This window comes from Puma concolor, chromosome B3 (genome assembly GCF_028749965.1).
Source record: "Puma concolor isolate L17-30 chromosome B3, mPumCon1.1.hap2, whole genome shotgun sequence".
Taxonomy (NCBI): Eukaryota; Metazoa; Chordata; class Mammalia; order Carnivora; family Felidae; genus Puma; species Puma concolor.
This window is the reverse complement of record NC_141672.1, coordinates 39,829,718-39,854,069: the sequence shown is the minus strand read 5'-3', so window position 1 is coordinate 39,854,069 and position 24,352 is coordinate 39,829,718. Positions and strand designations below refer to the sequence as shown.

General features: G+C 39.5%; 1 protein-coding gene across 6 annotated transcripts in view; it reads left to right on the top strand.

Annotated features, from left to right (window-relative positions):
- Positions 1-24,352, top strand: part of SYT16 (synaptotagmin 16) — a 260,696-nt gene that overhangs the window by 207,970 nt on the left and 28,374 nt on the right. For 4 of the 6 annotated variants that reach the window (XM_086709593.1, XM_086709591.1, XM_025919626.2 and 1 more), the window contains 3 exons: positions 11,524-11,736; positions 17,295-17,551; positions 23,083-23,523. In XM_086709593.1, the coding sequence (XP_086565719.1) occupies positions 11,524-11,736; positions 17,295-17,551; positions 23,083-23,523 (911 nt within the window). The remainder of the gene's footprint in view (positions 1-11,523; positions 11,737-17,294; positions 17,552-23,082; positions 23,524-24,352) is intronic. The other 2 variants (XM_086709590.1, XM_086709594.1) reach the window with 1 other exon arrangement.

Genomic DNA, 24,352 nt, shown 5'->3' with positions numbered 1-24,352 from the left:
CAGGGAGACCATTAGCTTTGCCTCAAAACTTTCTCCAGGCAGTCAGTTTGGGTAAGCATAGAACTCACTTGCTTATTTCTCATCTCTCAGGAATCCCTGTTTGGGGTTGCATAATGTTCAATATTTTCAGAAACATTGTCTATGTCCAGGTTTTTAATTGCTTCACAAGTGAGGCTAAATTTGGTACCTGTTATTTCATCTTGATTGGAGGCAGACGTCCCCTTGATGAACCCTTAACAATTTAAAGGCTGACCTGGGCTTCTCATGGATTTTTTTTTAACCTGGAAATTTCAATCTCTTGGCATTTCATTTCTTGCATTACAATATACCCCCTTCATTTATTTTTTGTCTTATAGTGCTTTTGAGATCTCCAGTACAGAATTGCAAGGAAGTGGTAACAGCAAGTGTTCTTGTCTTTTATTGTCTCTAAGGAACGTTAAAATTTACTTTTGAGTGTGATGCATGGTATATTTTCTTTTTCAAGTAGAGCAAATTTTCTTCTATTCCTAGTTACTGAGAATCATTGTCATGAATGATGTTGAAACCTCTTTAATAATTTTCCACATCTGGTGAGATGATTTTCATCTTTAATCTATTAATGTGGTTAATTACATTTAAGAGATTTTCCTGATACTTAAACTTCATTGTATGTCTGTTATAAATTCCTATTCTCAATGTGTTTGTTTTTGATATATCACAAATTTTATTTGCTGCTTAGTTTACAATATTTGCAAGTAGCATCATAAGAGATTGATCCACTATGTAAATTACCTTACTTGAGTTTATGCTATCCTTAAAAAATGATACAAGAAGTTTTTCCTTCTAGAATGGCTTATATAAAAGAACAATTACCTGGTCACTGAAAGTTGGAAAAAGTCATATAAAACTGTCTGGATAGATGTGTCGCTTTTTGAATTTTTTCTATTATTTCTTTAGTAGCTACTGGTCTATGTTTTATCTATTTGTTCTTTTTTAAATTGTTTAGACTGGTTTTTGTTCTTTTCAGATTTTTAAGTGTCCATTATATATGTAAATGTATTATTTGTCTCTGTCTTGCCAATGGCTTATCTTTAAGAGACCATTTTCATCTTGTCTAGTTTTAAATGTTTTCTTTATATTAACATTTATATTAATATTTGCTTTTTATCTTCTCTATTTCTTCCATGCATTTTGGTTTGGTTTAAACTGTTGATCAATAACATCTTAAATTGACCATTTATCATATTAATTTTTCAGTCCTTTTCTTGATTTCTAATATATACCTTAAATGAATCCATAAATTTCCTTCAAGTACCACTTTAAATATATCCCACAAGTATATGATATATGATGTGTTCATTATTTTTCAGCTATAAATATTTTATTATTCCAATTAGGTTTCTTCTTTGACCCATCAATTATTTAAAAATGTGGATTCTGGTTTCCAAAAGGCATTTTTATAATTTTTTAAAAGTATTTTATATCTCACCATATTGAAATTAGAATGTGATATAATGTTTTTGAACCTTCTTCTGTGGCCTAATACATGGCTAATTTTTGTGAATCTTCCACATAGGATTTAAATTACTGCATGTTCTTAGATTGTTTTCCATTTCACCTCAAGCTAATTTAATTCCTCTTGTGTATTATATTCTGTGTGTTTGTGGTGTTAACTCATCTTTAGAAGGGGTGTGTTTTTGCTTGGTGAGGGGTGTAATCCTGTGTATGTTGGGTTATGGAAATATTCCTATAGAGCAATTTTGCATTTGCTTCTACTGGGTCTCCTGGATTTCGTAGATGCTTACCCATTTCCCTTATTAATTTCTTACCTTCAGATATCTGTGCTTCACTGATACTATATCTCTGAGAGAGGTAAAGACTTGATGTTTTTATTTGTCATAGGGTAATTTTTTTCTCATTCACAGCCCCAATAGATAGTAAGCTTCCTTGCTACTTCTCTAAGTCCAAACTGTTAGATGAAATTTACTAGTCCTCTTTTCATAGAAAGGGCAGCCTCTATTAAAGAGTAGTAGTTTTATGCTAGCATCCTTATTCTACCCTTGCATGAACCCAAAGCCGTTGATATCCTAGATACCAGCCAAACAAGTTGGTTACTCCTCTGGGTTAATACCAGGTGTCTTTCTAATTTTATCAGTGTTTCTATGAGTTTGTGGCAGAAAGGGGTTCTATATGTCCTCAGGCTTCCATATAGCCAGAACAGAAAGTTGGTCTGATTTTTAAAGGTGAATAAACTAAGGTTCATGCAAGATCACCCAACTGGGAAGTGTCAGTGCTGGGATAAAAACCGGTACATGACCTGCTTCTTTTTGGCATTCTTCCTGCTTTGCATTTGGCTTTTATCTGATATTTGTGATGGTTAATTTTGTGTGTCATATGATTGTGCCATGAGGTGCCAAAATAGTTGATCAAATATTATTCTGGGTGTATCTGGGAGGATGTTTATGAATGAGATTAACATTTGAAATGGTAGACTGAGTAAAGCAAATTGCCCTCTCTAATGTGGGTGGGCCTCATCCAATCAATTGAAGACCTGAATAGAAGAGAAAAGCTGAGTAAGAGAGAACTTTGTCTACCTGTCTGCTTGAACAAAAACATTGGTCGTCTTCTGGTCTTGGACTAGAACGTACACCATTGGCTTTCCTTATTCTTAGGCCTTCAGTCAGCCTGGAACTAGACCCCTGGTTCTCCTGGGTCTCCAGATTGCCACTTGTAGATCTTGGAAATTGTCAGCCCCATAATTATATGAGCCAATTCCTTATAATAAAAATACAAATAAATATAAATACATATATAAATAAATATAAATACACATATCTCCCCTATTGGCTGTGCTTCTCTAGATAACCTGCCCAATACACTATTGTATTAATTTAAAATTCATTTGTTTATTCATTTTTGAAAGACCGTTTATTCCTAGCAGTATGTTAGACACTAAGGGGATAGAGTAGAGAACAATGAATTAAGACCACAAATTCCTTGAAACATGTTAGAGGAACTACAGCTACCTAAACCCACTTAGAAAATGTAAGTAAGATAAATATCAGAAGGTAAGCTCTACGTGACAGTTAAGAATATGGATGGAACAAGGGACATTATTATACCCAGGGCAACATTTCTAATTCAGTGGTGCCAGCTTTGTTCAGGTGGTTCAATGCCAAAAATGGATGTGATTTTTGTGGCACCCCATGAAATTTTAATGTATTTATTTTCATCACAAAGCAGGAATTATTTTGCCAATGGAACTATGACTAGATGATGTAAGCCATGTAACAATCACAGGCAGGAGCATGCACATCCATGACAAAACAAGCTGAGGAAAGAAGCATGATTAACTATTTCCACTTTTTTTTTTTTTACTTGCTTGTGCTTGTCAGCCTATGGGTGATAACAGGAACCCAAGGGACAGAACCTTTATGGGAAAAGTCAAACATTTAGAAAATTTTCCATCAACGGTTCTGCAAATGGAGAAAAGTTATTAATTATCTGATTTTATCAGTGGAATCATTGAGGGCTGCTATTCCAATATATGCATACCACCACTGAATATATGAGGTATGAATTATGTGACTTTTCCTGGAATATGGCTTTTAGTTTTCTTCTAAAAAAGCTCTTAGCCAAGTGAGCATTTTCAGTCCATGCCTTTTAGTTATCATGATATATTTGGATATATTTACTGTAGATTTGGTGCCGGGGAGAGTTTGAAACTGCCTTATAGATATTATCCCAGTAGCCTGACTGGGCTGTGTTGCAAGATAAAACAATAACTTTGGAAACTGCCTTGAGAATGATTTGCAGCATGGGATAAGAAGAAGAGTGAGTGGAATGAATAGCTAGAATTTCAAAAACTCACAACACCTGCACATCTCAAGATCTGTCCATTATCTCTCTCAGCCTTGGTTATCCATCCCAGGCCCTTAGTATCCATGGCAATGGAATTTTTTTTTTGTCTTCCTAATCAGAACATTTGTAAATTGTAATGTAGGTTCACATTTGCGTTTAAGGATTCATTGGAGTGATAGAGAGCTCTTGGGGGTTGGAGAAAAGAAAGCAAGAGCAGCCATTCTGGTTTTATGTTTTCTCTGCATGTGCAGAAATTTAATTACCAGGTCACCGCAGTTCTCAGCAGAGTAAATTATAGTCCTGGCCATTAATTTGTATGTAAATGCCACTGTAGCAAGAAAACAACACAACACTTGGGTCCTATCAAGAAATTCCCTTGTTGGAAGCATACAGATTAGAGAGCAGAGCTAAAGAGTCAGGGAGATTAACAGTTTAGCACTTGCTCTTGTCCGGATGAGCCCTGTTGTAGTCATGAACTTCAAAGTGATTGTCAAAGTCAAGTGTTCAGGAAACACTTGTAGTTGAGAGAGTCAGATAATGAGAAATCAGGGTCCAATGAGTACGGACACAGGTCTGTTTAGAATACTACCTATTATAGTGCAGCCTTTGTGTAATCCCCATAGTCTGAGCTAATCACCCCACCCCTGATGCTTTCATGGTGCCTCCTCTCTATCTTGGATGAGAACAGCCTGGTGGGGAAGAGAAATATGTTCCTTTTTGTTTCAGCCCACAATTAATTGTTGATTCCTTTGATCTGGTGGAGTATTGGCTTCATACTTTGTTCTGCTGAGTTTGTTTCAGTTTTACATTTAGTCTTAGCTCAAAGGTTGCTCCTTCTAGAGTTTTAATGGAATACCTGAGGTGTGTACTAAGCCTCTCTAACTTGGCCAGATTCAAACTCCTAATTCAGTCTCCTCTGCGATAGTCTGCAGCCAAAATGTCTGTGTAGATTTTTAGCCCTCTAGCTGTGACTTTTAGGGGGTTCCTTGGATTCTTCCCTATGCAATCATATTTCAGGTTTCAGTCAATTGTTTGAGCTAAGTTCACATGCAGATTTTGGAGTTCTCTCTCTGTGGTTCCTTCCTTTGTGGAGTTTTCCCCTATATTTCTTTGAATTCTGTCCTCCAACATTTTAAGTCAATAAGGCTTCTGATTTCTTCTGAGTCCTAGATGCCCTGTGCTTCATGGACTTGGTGGTACTTTTAACAGAAAAGCAATGTAACCATGTATCTCATCCAGTGAAATTTCCTTCTTTCAAAGATTGGATCCTTTCCAGATCGTCCCTGCTCTTGCTCACTCTCTGTGTCTTCAAATAGTTTGTTTAAATGTTTTTTTCATGAATTTATAACTGTTATTCGTAGGTGAGTTCAAATCACTTATTCTGCTGTTATCAGAACTGGAATCTTTGAGGGGTGCCTGGGTGGCTCATTTGGTTAAGCCTCTGACTTTGGCCTAGGTCATGATCTCGCCGCTCATGAGTTCGAGCTCCACATCAGGCTCTGTGCTGACAGCTCAGAGACTGGAGCCTGCTTTGGATTCTGTGTGTCTCTCTCTCTGCCACTCCCCCACTCGTATTCTGTCTCTCTCTCTCTAAAAAATAAATAAACATTAAAAAAAATTTTTAACGAACTGGAATCTTTGATATTGTAACTTTTCCCTAGTATAGTGATCTGTATGTTATTAACTTTAATCTTTTATTTTTGACTTACTCATATCTGTTACAAGCGGCATCTCTTTGTAGGAAATAGAATTGTCAAAATATCTCGCAAAGGTACAGGATAACAAAACAAGTGTGCACAGGAGAACCCAATGCTAATTCTTCCTCTGCCACTAACCATCTATTTGACTTTGGTGAGTCCCTTCAGTAATCCCAGACTCAGTTTCTGTTCTGTAGAATGAGGGAGTTGGGTTATATCAATGTTTTTCAAACTTTTAAAAAGTGTTGGGACTTCTTTTTTTTATTCTCAACAAAATCTCACAAAAATGTAAGCCATATTAGGGCAAAATATCCTTGACTGTAGAGGGTGCATAGCTCAACCTGCTCAGTGCAACCACCCATATCTCCACGTTGATAGTGGCATTGAAGCTCCTTTGTGGAACCCTAGACTTCCACAGAACATAGTCTGATAATAGTTAAGGCTGGATGATTTATAAAAAATCTTTTTCTCTCCTGCCTGAATCCAATAATGGCTGGATTGTGCTTCCAGAAATGTGGCTCCTTTCTTAGGATCTGAAATGGGCAGTTGTCTCATTTGACCTCCTTTCTGCTTTTTCACTTTAACCAACTTCTTATTCTTACTTCCAATGTTATCCAGCCACCACGGGCAGGCATTCACTGTGGGTATTTGAGAAATCCAGTATGTAAGGGATTTCCTGCAATTGTAGCTAAAAGTAACACCCAGGTACTGCACTACTGAGTGCAACCCACCCCCACCTGTCTCCACTTCCCATCTAGAAGATGTGAGCCGTACTTCCCTCCACCTAATTGCTCTTGTGTGGGTGGGAAGGAATTAATAAGCTTGGAGCTACACTGATCATTTATAAATTCTAACTCCATCTGTAAAATAGCAGCAGACAGGCTTAAGAAATCCTCCCTTTGTATCACCAGTTGGTAGTTTTGTTGCCTTAAAAGAAACAAGAAAATGAGCAGGTGTTGAGCACTGCCCACAGCCAGACAGCATTAGCAACTCATAGAGTGCTCCACCTCCAACTTGGGAAAAAGGATAGTGAGGAAGGAAAGTGACACAACTCCTATTATCAGCTTAATCTTTTCCTCCCCCAGCCCTTGTTTCTTCCACCTTTTCCTTACAAAACCCTGATGATGAGTTTCCAAGTTAGACCCTGCAAGAACAGGCACATTCTTTCCTTTGTATGTAAATGTAAGGCTTCCTGAAAGGGTTTCCACCTAGGGTACTGCCATGATGGGGGATAATAATAATAATAATAATAATAATAATAATAATAATGAACAAGTTTGAGCGTATCAAATACCAGGCATATGCTAAGTGTCTTTACATGGCTAATCTCATTTAGTTCTCTCAACAGTTGTAAGAAGTAAGGAATCTCAATAAGGACACTGAAGTTCAAAAAGAATAAGAATTTGCTTCAGTCTCAAACTAGTGAGTGGAAGATCCCAAATTCAAACTCAGACAGCTTGACTCCAGACTTACACTCTTAACCAGTCTAGCCTTGACTAATGTTATACCTGACAGCAGTTTCTGTGGCCCTGCCCAAGCCCCCCTTCTTTACTTAAATGTGGAAGATAAAGATGGCATTGGCTCTGCCCCTTCTTACTTAAACAAGAAAAAATCGTTACAAATTAGAGTGAGGGACATTCTGACTCCATTGTGGTAGGGATTCAATATTGATGGGTCATCAGTTAGCTCTCTGTACCTGTCCAAGTCATGAACTTGCTGTCAGTGCAAGAAGCCCACAGTAGCACCTTGATAATGTATGAACAAAGGGGTGAAGCCAGGTGGCCATGCATCAGAAAGGTTGCAGAAGAGTCTAACTTCTCTTTGGTGGTGGATATTTGGGTGCTATCTATGGTCTGTCTGAATTCTGTGATTGAGTAAAATGAACAATCTCAACTTCAAGATGTATCCACATCCATGGTAATTGTACAATGTTTTCCTATTATTTTAGCAAGCTAATTGGATGAAGAGGTGAAGATTTTAATACAAATGCCCATTGTGCTGTTTCACAGGTACTTAGCTTGAAAGGTACTTAGCTTAAAGTTTATGTTTATACAGTGTTTCAGAGAGTACTATATTATCTCTAAAATAAGCAACACAACTTAGATGAGACTTTGCAATTTTAAAAATTTAAGTTGAATGAAATCCAGATCAGCTATTTAGTTGTTGACATAGAATCATTACAAGGCAAGTAGCAGGGATCTTTAAAAACGATGTTCGTAAAAATTCTTTCTAACTCAGCCTGTGTAATTTTGTGTTCTTAGTGATAAAATACAGTTGTATCAATTTTGACCAGGAATTTAAAAAGTTTTTTTTTTCCCCTTGAGGCAGCTGATGGTAGAGAGAGCATTATGTCCATTAACATTGACTTTGGAGCAATACAGCCTGGGTTTCGATCTTGGTTCCACTATTTACTAACTGTTATGACTATGGCAAATTACTAACCTCACTTTGCCTCAGTTTTCCCATCCAGAGAATGGGAATAATAAAGTACTTATTCTTTGGGTTATCGTAAGGAGTAAATAAATGAAAATATGTAAAGTTCTAGAACAGTGCCTGCACATGATATATGCTCTATATGGGATTGCTTTTATTATTGTTATAGTACCACAAGGGACTTCTATTGCTACTCAGTGGTTTTTAGGATGTATGGCGGGTTTTGTTATTAGGTGAAGAATTCTCTGAGATCCTTGGGGTGTAAGACTTAGAATAGTATGTGCAGTTTTATTTATAATCCCCCAAGGATCCATAGGCCACTTATACTGCAGCCTTCCTGTATGTATTCACTCCCATGTGGACTCACTGCTCTTCTCTCCTTTCAAAGGAAGCAACTTCCTGGGCGGAGGCAGCCGGGCACCCTGGCCCAACTCTGACAACTAGATATGGCGCGAGTATTCTCACACAATAACATCTGCTGATATCCACATTGGCTAAAAACATAAGTTCTATGTTCAAGTCCCACTGTGTTATTTTGCTTACTTTGTTGCCCAGGGCAAGTTACTTAACTGCTTTGTGCCTCTGTTTTCCATCTCTATGATGGGAATAAGAATCATCCCTACTTCCTGGTGTTGCTATGGTGGTTAAGTGGGGTAACATATGCAAAGTCAAGAAGATGCCTGGTATATAGTGTATGTTGAATGAACTGGAAATCTTTTCTCTGTGGATGATTGATGACTCACTGGAGAAAAAAAATCAAGGATGAATTATGGTTAATAATGGTAAATTAATGAAGTCTAAAAAATATTAATAATTCTAATTATTGATTTTATAGATGAAGAAAGATCCATGGACTAACTCAATTTGAAATTAATGACTATGATTATTTACATTTTATTTATTTTTATTTTATTTTAAATTTAAAAATTTTTCTTTAAATGTGAAGAATTTAGTCATTTATTACTTATATATAACACCCAGTGCTCATCCCAACAAGTGCCCTCCTTAGTGCCCATTACCCTCCCCTACAGCAACCCTCAGTTTGTTCTCTGTATTTAAGAGTCTCTTATAGTTTGCCTCCCTCTCTCTTTTTATCTTAAAAAATGATGTAGTGATACAGATGGAATGGAACCTCACACTTGGAAAGAGCTCCCATGTACACTTATTCCAACCACCCCTCCCATGCACATATCCTCCTAACTTTTTCTCAGATGCTTAGATGGTCCTATGCTCTAAAGGTGAAGGGAATTCAATTTTGCTCCACTGGTCTCTGGGTCTCTCCCATATGTGATGGTCTATCCCACAACAGGTGCTTTTCCCAGCATTTGAGACATGGGAAGACTGCCCCTTATGATCATTTTCTGTTAAGATGGTTTGTTAGCATTGGCATATCCAGTATGTTTTGACACTTAGCTTTTCAGGTCTTACCATGTGCTGGTCACGGCCAACAAAATTGAGTGAACTGACAGCGATGTGCTCTTGTATTCTTGGGCCAGCTGCTCCATAAAAAGCAAAACAGATCCAGTATACATGTTTGTTGGGTAGGAAGTTTGGAGGCAGAAAACATAGATCTAGAGAAGATCTGGGAAATGACCCAGACATCAGAAATGATCCAGAGTGTTTAAAGGATTTGACCACAGGGATTGAGCTAGTTGATGTGAGCATAAAGAGTTCTTTCCACTCTCTCTCTCTCTGGTTCTTCAGCATAATGATTAGAAATGTAGCCTTTAGAGACAGGCTACCTTGATTCAAATCTCCATTCTACCCCTTATTGGAAGTATTATTGTCAGCCGTTGTAGACATCTCTATCTCAGTTTTCTCACTTGGAAAAAGAGAACAATAATGGTGTTTCATGTATATTCTGTGAGCTAATATGTGTAAGCACTTAGGACAGTTCCTGGCACATAAAAAACAAACAAATAAGTGTTTGTTATTACTACATATCTTCTTAACAAACTCAGAAATATCAATTCTTAAATAAGAGAATAAATGTTTTGATCAGGCTGGTACTTAAAGTATTTTCTCTCACTTACAAAATGGCTTTATAATTTCTTCTTAGCTTCTGAATCAGATGGAATCTTCAGGACACATATGTGAATTAACAACCATACCCTTCCCCAGAATTACTATATGACTTTTGGATTGGAGGAGCAAATCTCTAAGAAATAATTCCTGTTATTTATTGTTTCCAATTTACTTTAGCAAATATTTACAGAGTAGCCTCCCATGTGCCTGGCATAGAGATAGGGTCTTGAGGGATACATAGGTGGGTGGTCTGCTGTGCCCCTTACTCTCCTGATGTGTGCAGGCTAGGTGGAATGGTTGGAAATTAAATAGGTAAATCTGTCACAAAGCCGGAGGGAGCACTGATAGGGCAGGACTGAGCTCATGGAAGAAGCCGTGAACCTTATTTAAGGGATCAGTGAAGGGCTTTCTGGAAGAAGTGATGTCTATGGCAAGTCCTGATGATGAGCTAGATTCTTGACTAGTCTAGAGGGCTGGAGGAAACTAGTCCAGGCACAGGGAACCCTGGGTGAGTGTGTGTGTGTGTGGGGGGGGGGGGGGGAGGGGGAGAGGTGCTCAGGCTTGGAGAAAGCATTACATCTTCATCAGTTTATTCAATATTTAACAAGTGTTTGTTAAGCACTTACTATGCAACAGACATTGTTTTACATAATGAAGAGACATCAGGTAACAAAACAGGTGATGTCTTTATTTTCATGAAAGTCATAGGGGAGAAGAGAGAAATAAAGAGAATTGCTTAAGGTGGGGCAACGGGGAAGGGTTTAGTGGAGCTGACACCTCGGTGGTGAGAGGACAGGAACCAGCCAGGTAAATACCAGGGCAGGAGAGTTCCAGGTAGAAGGAACATCAAAGGCAAAGAACTCAAAGGGAAGAACTATCTTCGCTTATTGTAGAAGCTGAAAGGACCAGTGGGCTGATATGGACAAAGTGGTATAAATAATTCAAAGGGTATTTGAGTTGGGTCGTTGGTGCTGAGAAAGGCATCGGAACACAATAATATAAGCTAGTTTTGTTTTGTTTCATTTAAATTACATATACTACTATGGGTGTCTCTTCAAAACTAGGATACTTTTGGAAGATCTCAGTTGCAAGTAGGTCTGTTCTGGAGTGGGGCTTGGCTCTTTGTGTTTTAATAATAGAAATGAGGCTAAGAGCATATTTTCTGTCATCATTGACTAGAATGAATGTAAATCAAATGTCCTGTTCCCAGTTACAAGCACGTCAGCAACACAAGAAATCAGCAGGGCCTCCCTGCTCAACAAGAGGTCTTATTATGTCAATTAGGGGCGTCCCAATGTTTCCTCCCGGGTTCTAGTCATATATTTCTACTTGCCCTCGTAAGCTTTCTTTTCCTGTTTGATTCCTTTGGGCTCAAATTTGTGTTTCAATAAATGCTCTAAAATCTTTCTGCCTGGTGTGGGCTTGCTTTATCCAGACTCCTCATCCATGTTCTTCTGTTTCTCCAAATTACCTATCTCTGTATTATTGTGGGCCCCCCATGAAACTCATGGCTCTTGTTTGCTCCCAGTTAACAGCTTTGGAGATGATGAAGAGCCATGCACATCTTCTGACAGTGATGAGGAGGTGATCAAACAATTTGAGATTTCTGTGTCCCGGTCCCAGAGTTTTCATTCAGAAGCATCTAAGAAAGGCACACAGGTGGGATTGGAGCAGAAATCAAAATTCAGCCACCTGCTCTCTACCCATGAAGAGGATAACACAGAAGTGTCTGCCTGTGAAGGTATTTGCATGAAACCCTTCCTTTATCTAGAGCAGGGATGGACAATCGTAAGAACAGCTTTGAGTCACTTGATTACTACACTTGTATCTGAGGCTCCAGAGACGAAAAGAAAAGGGGGCGAGACCCAGAGGCTGAAACAGAGTAGAGGGGGTCTTACCAACCTCACAGAGGGGCTGTCATGCAGGGAACTGGGAGGAATGAATAAGAAGTGCCAAAATCCTTACCCCTGATTTGTGGGACCCCTTCCTTCCTTTTAGGTTATCATTTTGTATATTTTTAACACTGATGGCTAGAATTAGAATGGTATTTATGAAGCTTTATAAAATCTTGTCCTCTTCTGATAAATAGAAACATTTCACATACCTGTTTGCTGACCTTGAGATTCTGTCATTTTTCTCTCATTTGGAATCCTAGAGTCTATTTTCCATATATGTATATGACCTCAGAAAAATTTTTGGAAACTTTCTTTTAGTAGTTGATGTTCTTAAAACAATATGTGTGTTTTATCTTTCAAATAAATATATGTTTTACAATAATACCAAATAGCCTTTTTCAGATAACACATACCTTGTACATTTGTCCTCATTTTCTGTAGTTTCTACCCTCCCCCCCGCCCCCCATCCTACCCCTCTGTTTCCATCCTCTGCCACATGAGAATTGCTTGCTGGGCAAGAGCAAAGTGTTCTGCCATTCTCTGATGTCTTCAGACTAAGTACCTTCCACAAAGGGGAGGGAATAATACTCTGAAGTAGATCAGCACAGCCTGTGAATTGTTATAGTAGGTAGACCTTGTTAAGAGTCCTCCTCCTATCCCCCCACGTACACAAAATAACCTGGAGAAAGAACGGTGCATTATTTCTTAGTGCTTTTCTAGTGAAGGTCAGGGATCTCTCTGAGTCCTTTATGCCTGGAACCCTGAATAGGCATAGGCTATTGAAACAGGGAAAGGTCTATGAATTGTAGTTGGTAAAAAGCTAGAGAAAAAGAACATTGTCCACTTTAGTGACCCAGTCTAAATGACCTGAGTTCTCTAATCTTTTCCTTCTTTCCTTTGGACATGTGATTACTCAAACCAATGGAGGCATAGTTGCAGGTCTTCCATATTTTTCCACACTTAGCAATAGAAAGAGAAAAACGAGAGCCTGGGATTGAGAGAAGGTAACAGAGAAGAAATTTCTGACTTGACAAGGTGGATAAGGCTGGCCAAAAAAAGAACAGCAACAAAGAATATACAGAAAAAACCTTATTCTTCAGCAGAAATATAACAATTTGCTATCCACCATGTAATTTTATTTACTGATATGAGCCACATAACATATTGTATTGCTATTCCTTTTAGCCCAAGGTAAGAGAAAAAATAAATGCGTGATGTAAGCAAAGCATGGTAGCGGTAGCTACTGCCCTCCGTCATTCCCTTACTCCCTCTCTTGTTTTCTCTTTTGCTGGTGTTACATCACAGCCTTCCCCTCTTCCACCAGGAGGGCAAATGTTAGCTAATGAAAGTTAATAGCAGTTGATTCCCTGGGAGCAGCGTGTTGCATTCAAAAGCTAATGGCCCCATTTCCCAGAAGCCCAAATGTCTAGTTTCTGATTTATACAAATGGCTCCTTTTCTGAGAGTTCTGACAAACATTCCAAACTTACCCTTTCTGGAATTAGCAATAACCTCAATTATAACTGGGGATTCTGAAATTTTTGACAGATAGTGACAGAAAAGATAGAATTACTTTCGCTATTGGAGGGAGGGAAAAGCACACCGCATTGGATAATGCAGTAAATTATTTGTAGATTTTGAAGAAAATCAGGATTTTCATAGGAAGGGATAACTGCATGCTAAATTTTAGGTTATCAAATGCCATGGAAATGTTAATGTAATTTTTATTGCATGATGTTTTTTTCTGTGTCACTTCTTTTTGTTCATCTTTAGATCAGTGAATTATTTTCCAGCAAGAAAGAATAAGGAAGAGATTAAGCATTCATCCCAGAGAAGATTTGTGCATTTCTTGTCTGTTGTGCATCTACTTAGCTTTTTTTCACTCTACCTTTTTTATTTAAAAAAAATTTTTTTAATGTTCATTTATTTTTGAGAGAGAGACAGAGTGAGCAGAGGAGGGGCAGAGAGAGAAGGAGACACAGAATCCAAAGCACACTCCAGGCTCTGAGCTGTCAGCACAGAGCCCAATGCGGGGCTCGCGGGGCTTGAACCTACAAACCGTGAGAACATGACCTGAGCTGAAGTTGGAGGCTTAACAGACTGAGCCACCCAGATGTCCCTTTCACTCTACCTTAAACATGATTTTCTAAGATAAAATTTAATTGTAGACAATTCTTACACTTTAAAAATATGTTCAAAATGTTCAACCAGTGAAAGTAAAGGTTTCATGTTTCAAGTGAGGTTCTTTATTCTAGATGGAATAGTGAGGTTATTAGAACCAAGAAAATGCTATCTTCATGTTCCTGGCACGTTCTCTCTTGTTTCACTTATCTGACTTAGTGTGGTACATTGATTGACACTGTCTCCCCAGTAATGTCAAAGAGGGTTTACATGAAGTGATCCACCTCGGATCTGAGATATATATATATATCTCAAGGTGATATTGGGGTGCCTGGCTGGTTTAATCAGAGCATGCAGCTCTTGATCTCGGGGTCATGAGCTCAAGCCCCACATGGGGGTAGAGTTTATATAAGAATAATCTTTTTAAGGTGATATCAGGGTGATATATATATCAAGAGATTTATTGCAAAGAATTGGCCTATGCTATTACTGAAGCTGGCTAGAGAAATATAGAGCTCTGAAATCCACAGGTGAAATTTCTCTGTGTCCAGAGAGGCCTCAGTTCTCCTCTTAAGGCTTATGTAGGATAATCTCTATTACTTAAAGTCAACTGCTTAAGGGCTTTAGTCACATCTATAAAATACTTCCATAGTATCACCTCAATTAATGTTTGATTAATTAATTGAAGCCTATAGCTTGGCCAAGTTGACACATAAAATTGACCATCATCGTAGATGGTGAGAAAAAGTATTTGTTTGTGTGTGGGTGGTGGTGGGAGGGAAGGGTTTGGGAGTATAAAATAAAGTAACTGGATAATAGGGTTATGCCATGGCAAGGTGGGATATGGATTAAAAAGTGCAAAAAAGTTTTCTGCTAAAATAAATATGGTTTATGTGACATAATTATGGCCTATAATTTCTAGGAAGCTAGGACACATTTCTCTGACAACAGGCAATTACTTTCCTGTATGTGTTTAAGGTGACATGATCTTCCTTAACTTACAGGATGGGAAGATGGCTTTATGTGATGGTGAATCCTCTTTCTTTCTCCTTCTCCTTGTGACTTGTACCCTAGCTTTGCTTTTCTAATTCAGTCCTTGCTTGTCTGTCAAAGAAAATGGTTTGTTACATTAATATGGTTCTTATGTTTTTCGGTTATGAATAGCTTTTCAAGGTTTAATGTAGCTTTTGAAAATTCCCTTATTACTGATCTAGGTATTATCACTGTAGGAGTTAAAGTCATGAGACAGTTTTATAGGGGTAATTTCTTGGCAAAGTTAGACTTTGTGCTGAAATCCTGCTGGGTGCTACACACGTTGATGGATGACCCACTGTTTAATAGGACATTTTAGTGTTCATGTATATGAGGAATGGATGTGCTAATTAGAGCCTTAGAAGAAAATTCTGCTTTATGTTGTAGGATTTTGCATATGGAGTATCTCTCGTTCTGTCATTTTCTGTGGCCTTTTTAAAGTGTGTTTGCCAAATAACTGAGTGTGTGAATGTAAAAATGTTATGGTGTCCTATGAAAGTGTTTCCAAGGGACTGCACTGAATTATTAAGAATAACAAGGCAGATAGGGGAACTTCTCAGTGGATTGCCATGGTGTTGCAAAATCCCAAATCAGGAGTCTGAAGTTGGGCTCTGAGTACCAAGACCACCTAAAGATGTTTTTGTATAGTCTGCATAGGGTGATAATATAATTTTAAGTTTGCATGTTTACTGCAGGTGAGTCATAAACTGTCTGGTAAACTACTGTCACCACTATTCCATATTGCTGCACACCTGGATGCTTCAATTATTTGTTACCTGCCTAGCCTGGAAAGTTGTTTGAGGGTTTAGTGAAACCCACTGGTGGATAAAGACTAGAACGTATTTGTATGTGGCTTAGTACCTTCAAGGAGCTTATATTCTCACTGAGGCTTTAAGACCAACAGCTGAAACGATTGCTACCACACAATGTGTAAATGAGAGCTGAATTTATCATCTCTACTTTGTCATCCCACTCACTCATCCCATCTCTATCTCTAATTTTCTCTTATCCTGGGATTGTGGCTTCTGGAGGAGATTGGAGACCAAAGAGAGAATACGTCATTGAGAGGAAAGTCAGGGTGAAAACTATTGCTTTGGAAGACTCTGCCAGTTTTTCCTTACTGTCTGAAGGTAACCTAGACTTTAAAGAAGAGGAAGGGGATGCACAGATGATGCAGGGCTGAAAGAGAAAACAGAATAACACCAAGGTCAGGGGAAAACACTGAGTCCAAGGAGTCAGGGAAGATTCAGGAGTTATTGGACTTTGGATGGAAAGAAAAGATGAGAGGAGAGGGGATTTGGGGACCATCGTGAAAAGAAATACACAACTTGTGTTTTCATGATAAGCCCATGAGGCCACAGGTGACAGCAAGGTGGGAGGCAATAGAAAATTGGGGTTTATAGGGTTGGAGGAGGCTAGTTTGGGTCAGACAAACAAACAAGACTACTATTTATCGAAAACCTAGTGGCTGCCAGGTGGATATTATTTCATGTGCCCACATGACTCTGTGATGGCTCTTATCATCATTTTATGGATAAGAAAACAAAAGTTCGGACAGTCCAAATATTGTGTAAATTCTTAACACAGAGCTAGGTTTTAAACACAGATCATCTGAATCCAAGTCCAGTGTTCCATGGATCAAGTAAAGAATTTTTTACTTGAGAGAACCACTGAAGCCTTTCAAGGAGAGGGTAAGATGGTGAATGTGGAAGAGAGAAAGAAGAATCCTAGAGTCAGGAGACAGTATGATCTCCATAGTAGATTGTTGTTCTCGCTTTCTAGATCTATCCCCAAAGTCTTGTGTTCGTTAGTTCTGACAAAATGCTAATGTGTTTTTTTTTTTTTTTATAAGCACACATCCTTTATATTCATACTGTTAGAAAGTATTAAACCTTTGTATATTCCGTGTAATGAACTAATGGTCTTTTTGGTTATCTAGACCAAGTTTATCCACTCTGTGGATAGAATTATATTTCTGTAGGTGTTATTTGATGGGTTTTGTTTTTGAGATTTTTTTTTTTACTTAGAGAGAGAGAGAAAGAGAATCTTAAGCAGGCTCCACACCCAGCATTGAGCCTGACATGGGGCTTGATCTCACGACCTTGAAATCATGAACTGAGCCTGGTGACTGAGCCACCCAGTGCCTCTGTTTTTGAGATCTTGATTTGTGTTGTTGCTACTGCTCAACTTCTCTAGGTAAAAAGGTGTAAAATAATAATACGTTTGAAATAGTCTCCTTATTGCACATTTAGGTTTGGATGGAGCCAGCCAACCAAACTATTCTGAGACTCTGTCTTATGGTGAAGATGATCCCATCTCTGCCCATTCACAGTCCCCATGTGAGGTGGGAAACACCAGGCACCAGGGTGCATCTCCCCAAGAGACCAGTGTGCCTCGCAGCCTTAGTCGCCAGTCCACAGAAGGCAGCTTGGAATTGGAGACAGCTTTTAATAACCGGGGATTTGAAGACTCCTATGCTACTGACAGCAGCTCCATGTGGAGTCCAGAGGCAAGTTATTTGTTTTCCATTCTTTCTTTGCTTGAGTATTGGGTGCTCTCTAGTGAGTTCTTGCTTTCCTCTTCCTGCTCATGTCTTAAGAAAAAAATTTCTCCAGAAAGGAAGCAATGCCTTGAAAAACAAAGACTTAAAGAGCCTTTATTTATAAGAAATAAAAATTTTTCAGGTGACTAAGTCACAGCTCCTATGTATACCAATAAAAGAATCAGAAATAAATTTCTATCAAAGTGGGGGGAAAAAAGAAGAGTGACAGAATGGACCCAGCAGCAATCAGGCTTCTTGTTTATATAAAAGATTTTTTAGTTCTTTAGAGAAGACTGGTTTATTTCCTTCATGGTTTCAATTAAGTGGAGTCGATTTTTATTTACCCCAATCTTGAGTTATAATTATTTGAATATGAGAATTACTTGAAAATTAAACTAAAATACAGTGGCCCTCCAAATGAAATGATGCAAAATATGATGAATATCTTGCAGTGTAAGTATGTTTGTTAGATTTGCATTGAATTCAAGATCTAGGAGATGGCTTTAGTTTGTGATGACCCTCTTGCCATTGACTTTGCTTTTTGGAATAAACCTCTGATAAAAGATGCTCCTTCTAAATTTATTTTTTAATTAAAACTCACTCCAGAATATTCCTAACCACTCAGAGGTATGATTGGAGGTGATTATTACAGACACTACCATTTATTGAGCAGTTACTATGTGCCAGGCACTGTGATAAAGATTTTACAAACATTATCGTATAGGCATTTATAGTTATTCTTTATTAGCTAGATGTCTTTTATTATGATTCTATAACATTAGGAGATATTAAATAATAATGTCTACTGCCTACTTTGAAATTAATTTTGATGAAATATGTAATATATGTATATAAAATATTCATATAATTTGTGGGGCAAGAGGAAGGAGAAAAGTGAATGGATTTTGTTAACATCGGTCTGGTTGAGAAAATAACCAGGTGGAAGCTCTTAGAAGGACCTGGACTGTCATACACACCAGATGCTCATCAAGGAGAAGGAAAAAAAGTCACAGAAAATAATGTTCCAAAGTCTTATAGTTGATGCACTGGGGTGTATAGAGAGAGCATAAGGAGGTGTGTGTGTGTGTGTGTGTGTGTGTGTGTGTGTGTGTGTGTGTGTGTGTGTGTATGTGTGCGCCCACATGTTGGTGTCATAGCTGAGGATGAGAAACAGTAACGCAGATACATGGTTTGTGGCTTGTCAAGGGCAGTCCTACATATAGAGACGCCCAAAGCTATTAACCGTATAAGTTTTGGGAAAAATTTATGCTTCCCAGTTGATTTGCTGCTGACAAGTCCTATCAAATCCCACACAATAACATTGAATGTTTAAAAATATTCTTTTTGGATTCTCACACAAAAACAAAACAGAAACCATTTACCTGCCTATTGATACTCTGTCCTCTTGATAATTGCTCCCTCAGGCTTGGAATTGCCAGGTAACCTCCCATCTGCCTGACTCACAGAGCTGTAATAGAAGACTTGGTGTTGAGAGCACTAAATGTTCTCAGACTCCAAAAATACCCAGACATCTCTGTGTGCTCCATTCAACCTCCTATCTATTTTGAGACAAAAACTGTAATTTGGTGCTCCTACAGTAGAACCTCAGATGCGGCTCGGAGGCAGTTCCTGTAACTGCCTGCTTTGCAGGCTTAGCTTGCCTTTTAAGAATTGATTTATTTGCCTCTTAACTGTATTAAGAACCCAGTCTTCCCCTGTGTATCTGGCATCGGGAACATATTGCAGGTCTGTTTACTTTGGGCCACACAGATGACATCAACACTGTCTTACTAAAACACAAAGGCTTTCAATTTGATAGAAAATCTTTAAACCTACGAGGGTTTTGACAACGTGGCACAAGTATTCCCATCTTAGAGAAAAATCAGGATCTTAGAGCTAAAGGAATCATTTCTTTTGCCTTAGAAGGAAACCAGTCATACAGTGTGACTACCCTTTAGGCTGATGGATTTTTGAGCACCGCTCTTCTCTGCTGGAAAAGGCCGTCAACTTTTTCCTGCAGACCCAAGGCTTGGCAGGGAAGACAATGGACGGGTGGCTGGTGATTTTGAGCACACAGGGAGGCAGGTGTCCCACTTTTCATCTCTGCTTTCTACTGATTAACTGGTTGGCCTTGAGAAGTTAATTAAAATCTGCCAAATGGGGATAAAAATGAAGAGATTTTTACCTTGCAGGAAGGTCAGATGGATTAGTGGTATTAACAGTACCCGCATGAGGAGAGCCTTTAGTTGCCTGGTGATAGGTAAAGTGTGTTGAAATAATTAATTGCTATAAAAATACCAGCCTTCACAAATCTTTGTTTCAGATCAACCCAGGAAGGGGCCACAGAGCCCAGTTTCCCTGTGCCACAGCTCGGATCGTCCCCGTCCAGAGCCTGGCTAGAGCCTACAGCTCTGTTTTATGCAGGGTTCTTAGGAGAGTTGTTTCAGAGACCTTCAAAGGGCTTAGCACAGACCTGCAGGTGGAGTGAGCATTTGTCTGAATAGATAGCCCGATGGATAAGTGGAGAGATAAGTCACTGACTAGAATATTTTTACCTTGGCATTGAAGTTGCTGACAACTTCTGCTAACTATTATGAAGGGCAGGGACCTAAAAGGATGTGAAATTCAAAGTAGTATGTGTTTCCATCTCTCCTTTTACACCAGCCTCACCCCACACACTTACTACAAATATAAATAGCTGTGGTGAGAGGCTTGGGGCGGGGGGGTAGAAGGGAGTCATCATGGTTCAGTCTAAGGTTTGGGATTTTGAGCATTAATACTGGTAAATCCTGCATACCCTTGGTAGGGCATATGATGTTGGGAGCAGTGAGTGAGTTATTTAGTCTTTCTAAGCCTTAAGTTTCCTCCCCCCACAAAATGAAGATATTAAAATTCCTACCTTGCTAGGTTAATGTGAATATTTTATTTTATTTTATTTTATTTTTAAAAAATTTTTTTTTCAACGTTTATTTATTTTTGGGACAGAGAGAGACAGAGCATGAACGGGCGAGGGGCAGAGAGAGAGGGAGACACAGAATCGGAAACAGGCTCCAGGCTCCGAGCCATCAGCCCAGAGCCCAACGCGGGGCTCGAACTCACGGACCGCGAGATTGTGACCTCGCTGAAGTCGGACGCTTAACCGACTGCGCCACCCAGGCGCCCCAATGTGAATATTTTAAAAGATAACATTTCTTAGGTAGATTCCCAAAAAGCAGAGCCTGTTTTGTCAGGATGTACAATCCCTGAGAACAAGAGTGAGGGACAAGGGGGGGAATGAAGCAGGGTAGAAGGGAGAGCCAGTATCAGAATGTGTAATCAAGTTGGCCACCACTAAGTGTGGCTCATGGCTTGATCTTGTGGGACTGCAAGAAGCTGTGCTAACTCATCTCAGGACATCTGTCCAAGGGGACACAAGTTGGGCATTAACCTCCACAACACTCTGGACTTTATATACATGAATGCCATGCAGCATTCTGTAACATTCCAATCCTTGACATCAATAGAGGCCTGTGGTGGGAGTTGAGAGTTGCATTGCCTGGACAAGCGGTAAGACTTTGTTGGGCTGTGCCAGGCTGAAGCTACTTAGAGCCCAACAGTCTGTGCCTGCTGGAAAGCTGCAACAAAAGGTGAGGCCGAGAAGGTCTGAAGTGCCTGAAAGTGGGCTTTTGCAGACCATAAAGTGTTTAGTATGGTACCTGGCACAAGAGACAGCTTAGTAGATGTTAGCCCTGATTACTTCTGATCCAGCAACAATATAGAGATGATCAAGAGGAGGCTAAAATAGATGGGAGTTTTCACAGAAGACTGTGACTTGATTTCTGAGTTAGCCTAACTCCTTGGAGACTTGCTTCTAATATTAAATCTACACTAGTCAGTTGTATTCAGAAGTCTCTATAGCAACCACTTTTATCACTTGAAACTAAGTACCTCTGAATAGAAGCACTCTCACATGAATGCATGCTGAGGAAAGAATATAAGGAGCTTCCCTTATTTTGCAAAAGCCTAAATTTTCTTGGTAGACGAATGTGCATTTTAAAAGAGAAGACATTTATTCCATGTCTCCTGTTTGTCAAGTCCTTTAATTTTCGCAACAATCCTGTAATTGGTTTCATCCCCCATTTTACTGTTGAAGAAAGCCACAAGTGGAAAGATTAAATACCTTGTCCAATGTCATAGAGAGAGTAAGTGGTAGACCTGGGTCGCCTAAAGATGTCTCATTCCAGTGAACTGTGCACTTTCACCTCGACTCTGTGGGGAAGTTTTGATGATGAATGCACGTTTTTGAGGTGCTTTATCATATATTTTAAAATAGTCTTTAGATTATCAAAGTCTGGTGTTCAGTCACATAAATAAGAATCAGTTCTGATTTATAATAAGAATCAGGCCAAAGTTTAGTTATGAGTAAGTATCATGCCTTCATAGAAAAAAATCAAATTATGTTGACATTCTTTATAGTTTGTTAGAGACTACTTCATTATAATCAGCTCAGTTCAGTGTTCTCAGTGAGGTCATCAGATCTGACTGGCTATGGGTGAATTGTTGTCGAAGGGTGATATTGTATAATGAGGGGGGCCATGTTTGACAATAGGTATCATCAGTCCATTGATGGGAATAGGTATTTATGGAGACTGGTCTGAGCCAGGTGTTTTTCCATATCTCTTAAAATCTCGCTGTAACACTCCATCAAATAGGCATCTTAATGCTCATTTTTCAGCTAAAGCACAGAGAGGGTGGCCTATTTGGCCAGGGTCAAAAATCCAGTCCATGGTAGAGTTATGATTTCAACCCGAGTTCTGTCTCCACATCTGGTATTGCTGTTTGCTAAGTGGCTGCTGAGGATGCCCTCCTAAACCCTCAGTACTCAGAGTGTGGTTTGAGGCCAGTGGTGACATCCTTGTGACCTGAGAAATGCAGAGCCTCAGGCCCCACCCCAGTCCTACAGAATCAGAAACTCTCAGTGACTCAAGTCCACACAAATGTTTGAGAAGCTCTACCCTAGACATTTTCTCCCATGTAGCTGGAAAATCTACTGAAGAATCACCTGTCTGTGACCCCAATTAGGATTCTCATCTGCAGGAAGTCCTGGCTCTTGGAGCACAGGCCCAGGCTCAACCATTTTTCCTGGGAACTCCAGAAAAAGTTCTCTCTTGGAAGCTGTATAGGTGACTAATTTTAGATTTTAGACCTCGGTTTCAATGATAGTGGTCAGGTGTGCTTTTTGAGAGTGTATATGACAACACTTTGTAAAATATAAAAGCTTTGTTCATTCATTCCAAAAGCATTCGTGAAGATTCACCTTATGCCAGGCGCTGTACCCCCAAAGAATTTACAATCTAAGGGAGACGTACACCAGTAAACAGACCCTTCTAGTGAACAGGGATGTGTGCTAGCAGTCAAAAAGTACAGTGTTCTGATGGAGCACAGAGGGGCTCTATCTCACCAAAATGTATTTGGGCATTATCATTTCCATTCCTAATCTCTTCCTCTATCTGCAACAGGAACAGGATGGGGCCAATTTTCAGGTGCCGACTGGGGCCCTGGAGCCCATCTCAAAATGTGGTGACTTGGATGTCATCTTTGAATATAAAGGTTCCAGCCAGAAGCTCACAGTGACCATTGTGAGAGCGCAGGGCCTCCCAGATAAGGACCGAAGTGGTGTCAACTCCTGGCAAGTTCACGTAGTTCTGCTGCCCAGTAAGAAACAGAGGGGAAGGACAAGCATACAGAGAGGCCCCAACCCTGTTTTTAAGGAGAAGGTCACCTTCACCAAGCTGGAGCCCAGAGATGTGGCTGCCTGTGCTATCCGCTTCCGCCTGTATGCTGCCCGCAAGATGACCCGTGAGAGAATGATGGGAGAGAAGCTGTTCCATCTCAGCCACCTGAACCCAGAAGGGGAAATGAAAGTGACTCTGGTTCTGGAGCCAAGAAGCAATATCAGTGTGAGTATGTTAAATGGTGCTGCTAATGATGCGGTATGTTCAAGGATCTGGAATTGTCAGCTCTTGATTTAGTACATTCAGCCTGTGAATTCAAACACCTTAATTTAATTTTCCATTTGGCTCTCCTCATCCTTGTAAGCCATGATTTGCACTTCATGGTACAATGGGTTTTTTGTGCCCATCTTCCCTATAAGCTGATGGATGTATTCCCTGTCCATTTCTGGAAATGACAGCAACAGTGTGGGGGAAGGGCTTAACCTGTGAATAACTGACCGGTAGTCTGACGATGCTCCTCCTTTCCCACCCTTAATGTGCATTGTGATGAATCTCAGAGATGGGACTTTCAAGGGGAGCTCCTTAACGTGTGTTTGAGTAGGCTACAACAGTAGCCCTGATGTCCAGCCACTTCCAAGACCTGCCATTCATATGACTGGCCTCCTCCCACGTATCTTATCCTCTGCATCCCTGCTGGGGTCTTGAGGAAGGACAGTGTGGTGTGTATGTCTACAAGATGGAAAACCCACTATTGATGGGGGTTAAGTGTCATCTAGTATGTAGGCCTTTGAAAAACCATGTAAAAAGATCACATAGCAATCTTGGGCTCTTGGGCCAATCCGTCATCCATTCAAAAATGTTTACTGAGTGCTTACTATGTCCAGTACTGTATAGGCAGAAGGGATGTAGGAAAGAACAAAATGGGTGATGCCTCTGCCCTCAAGAGCTTCCTGACTGGTAGAGGAGGGGAAACAATAGCAGACTAGGTACACAAAGGGAGAGAGAGAGTGATAGAGTTTGCTGTTGGTTTAGAAGGGTCAGAGAATGTGTCTTT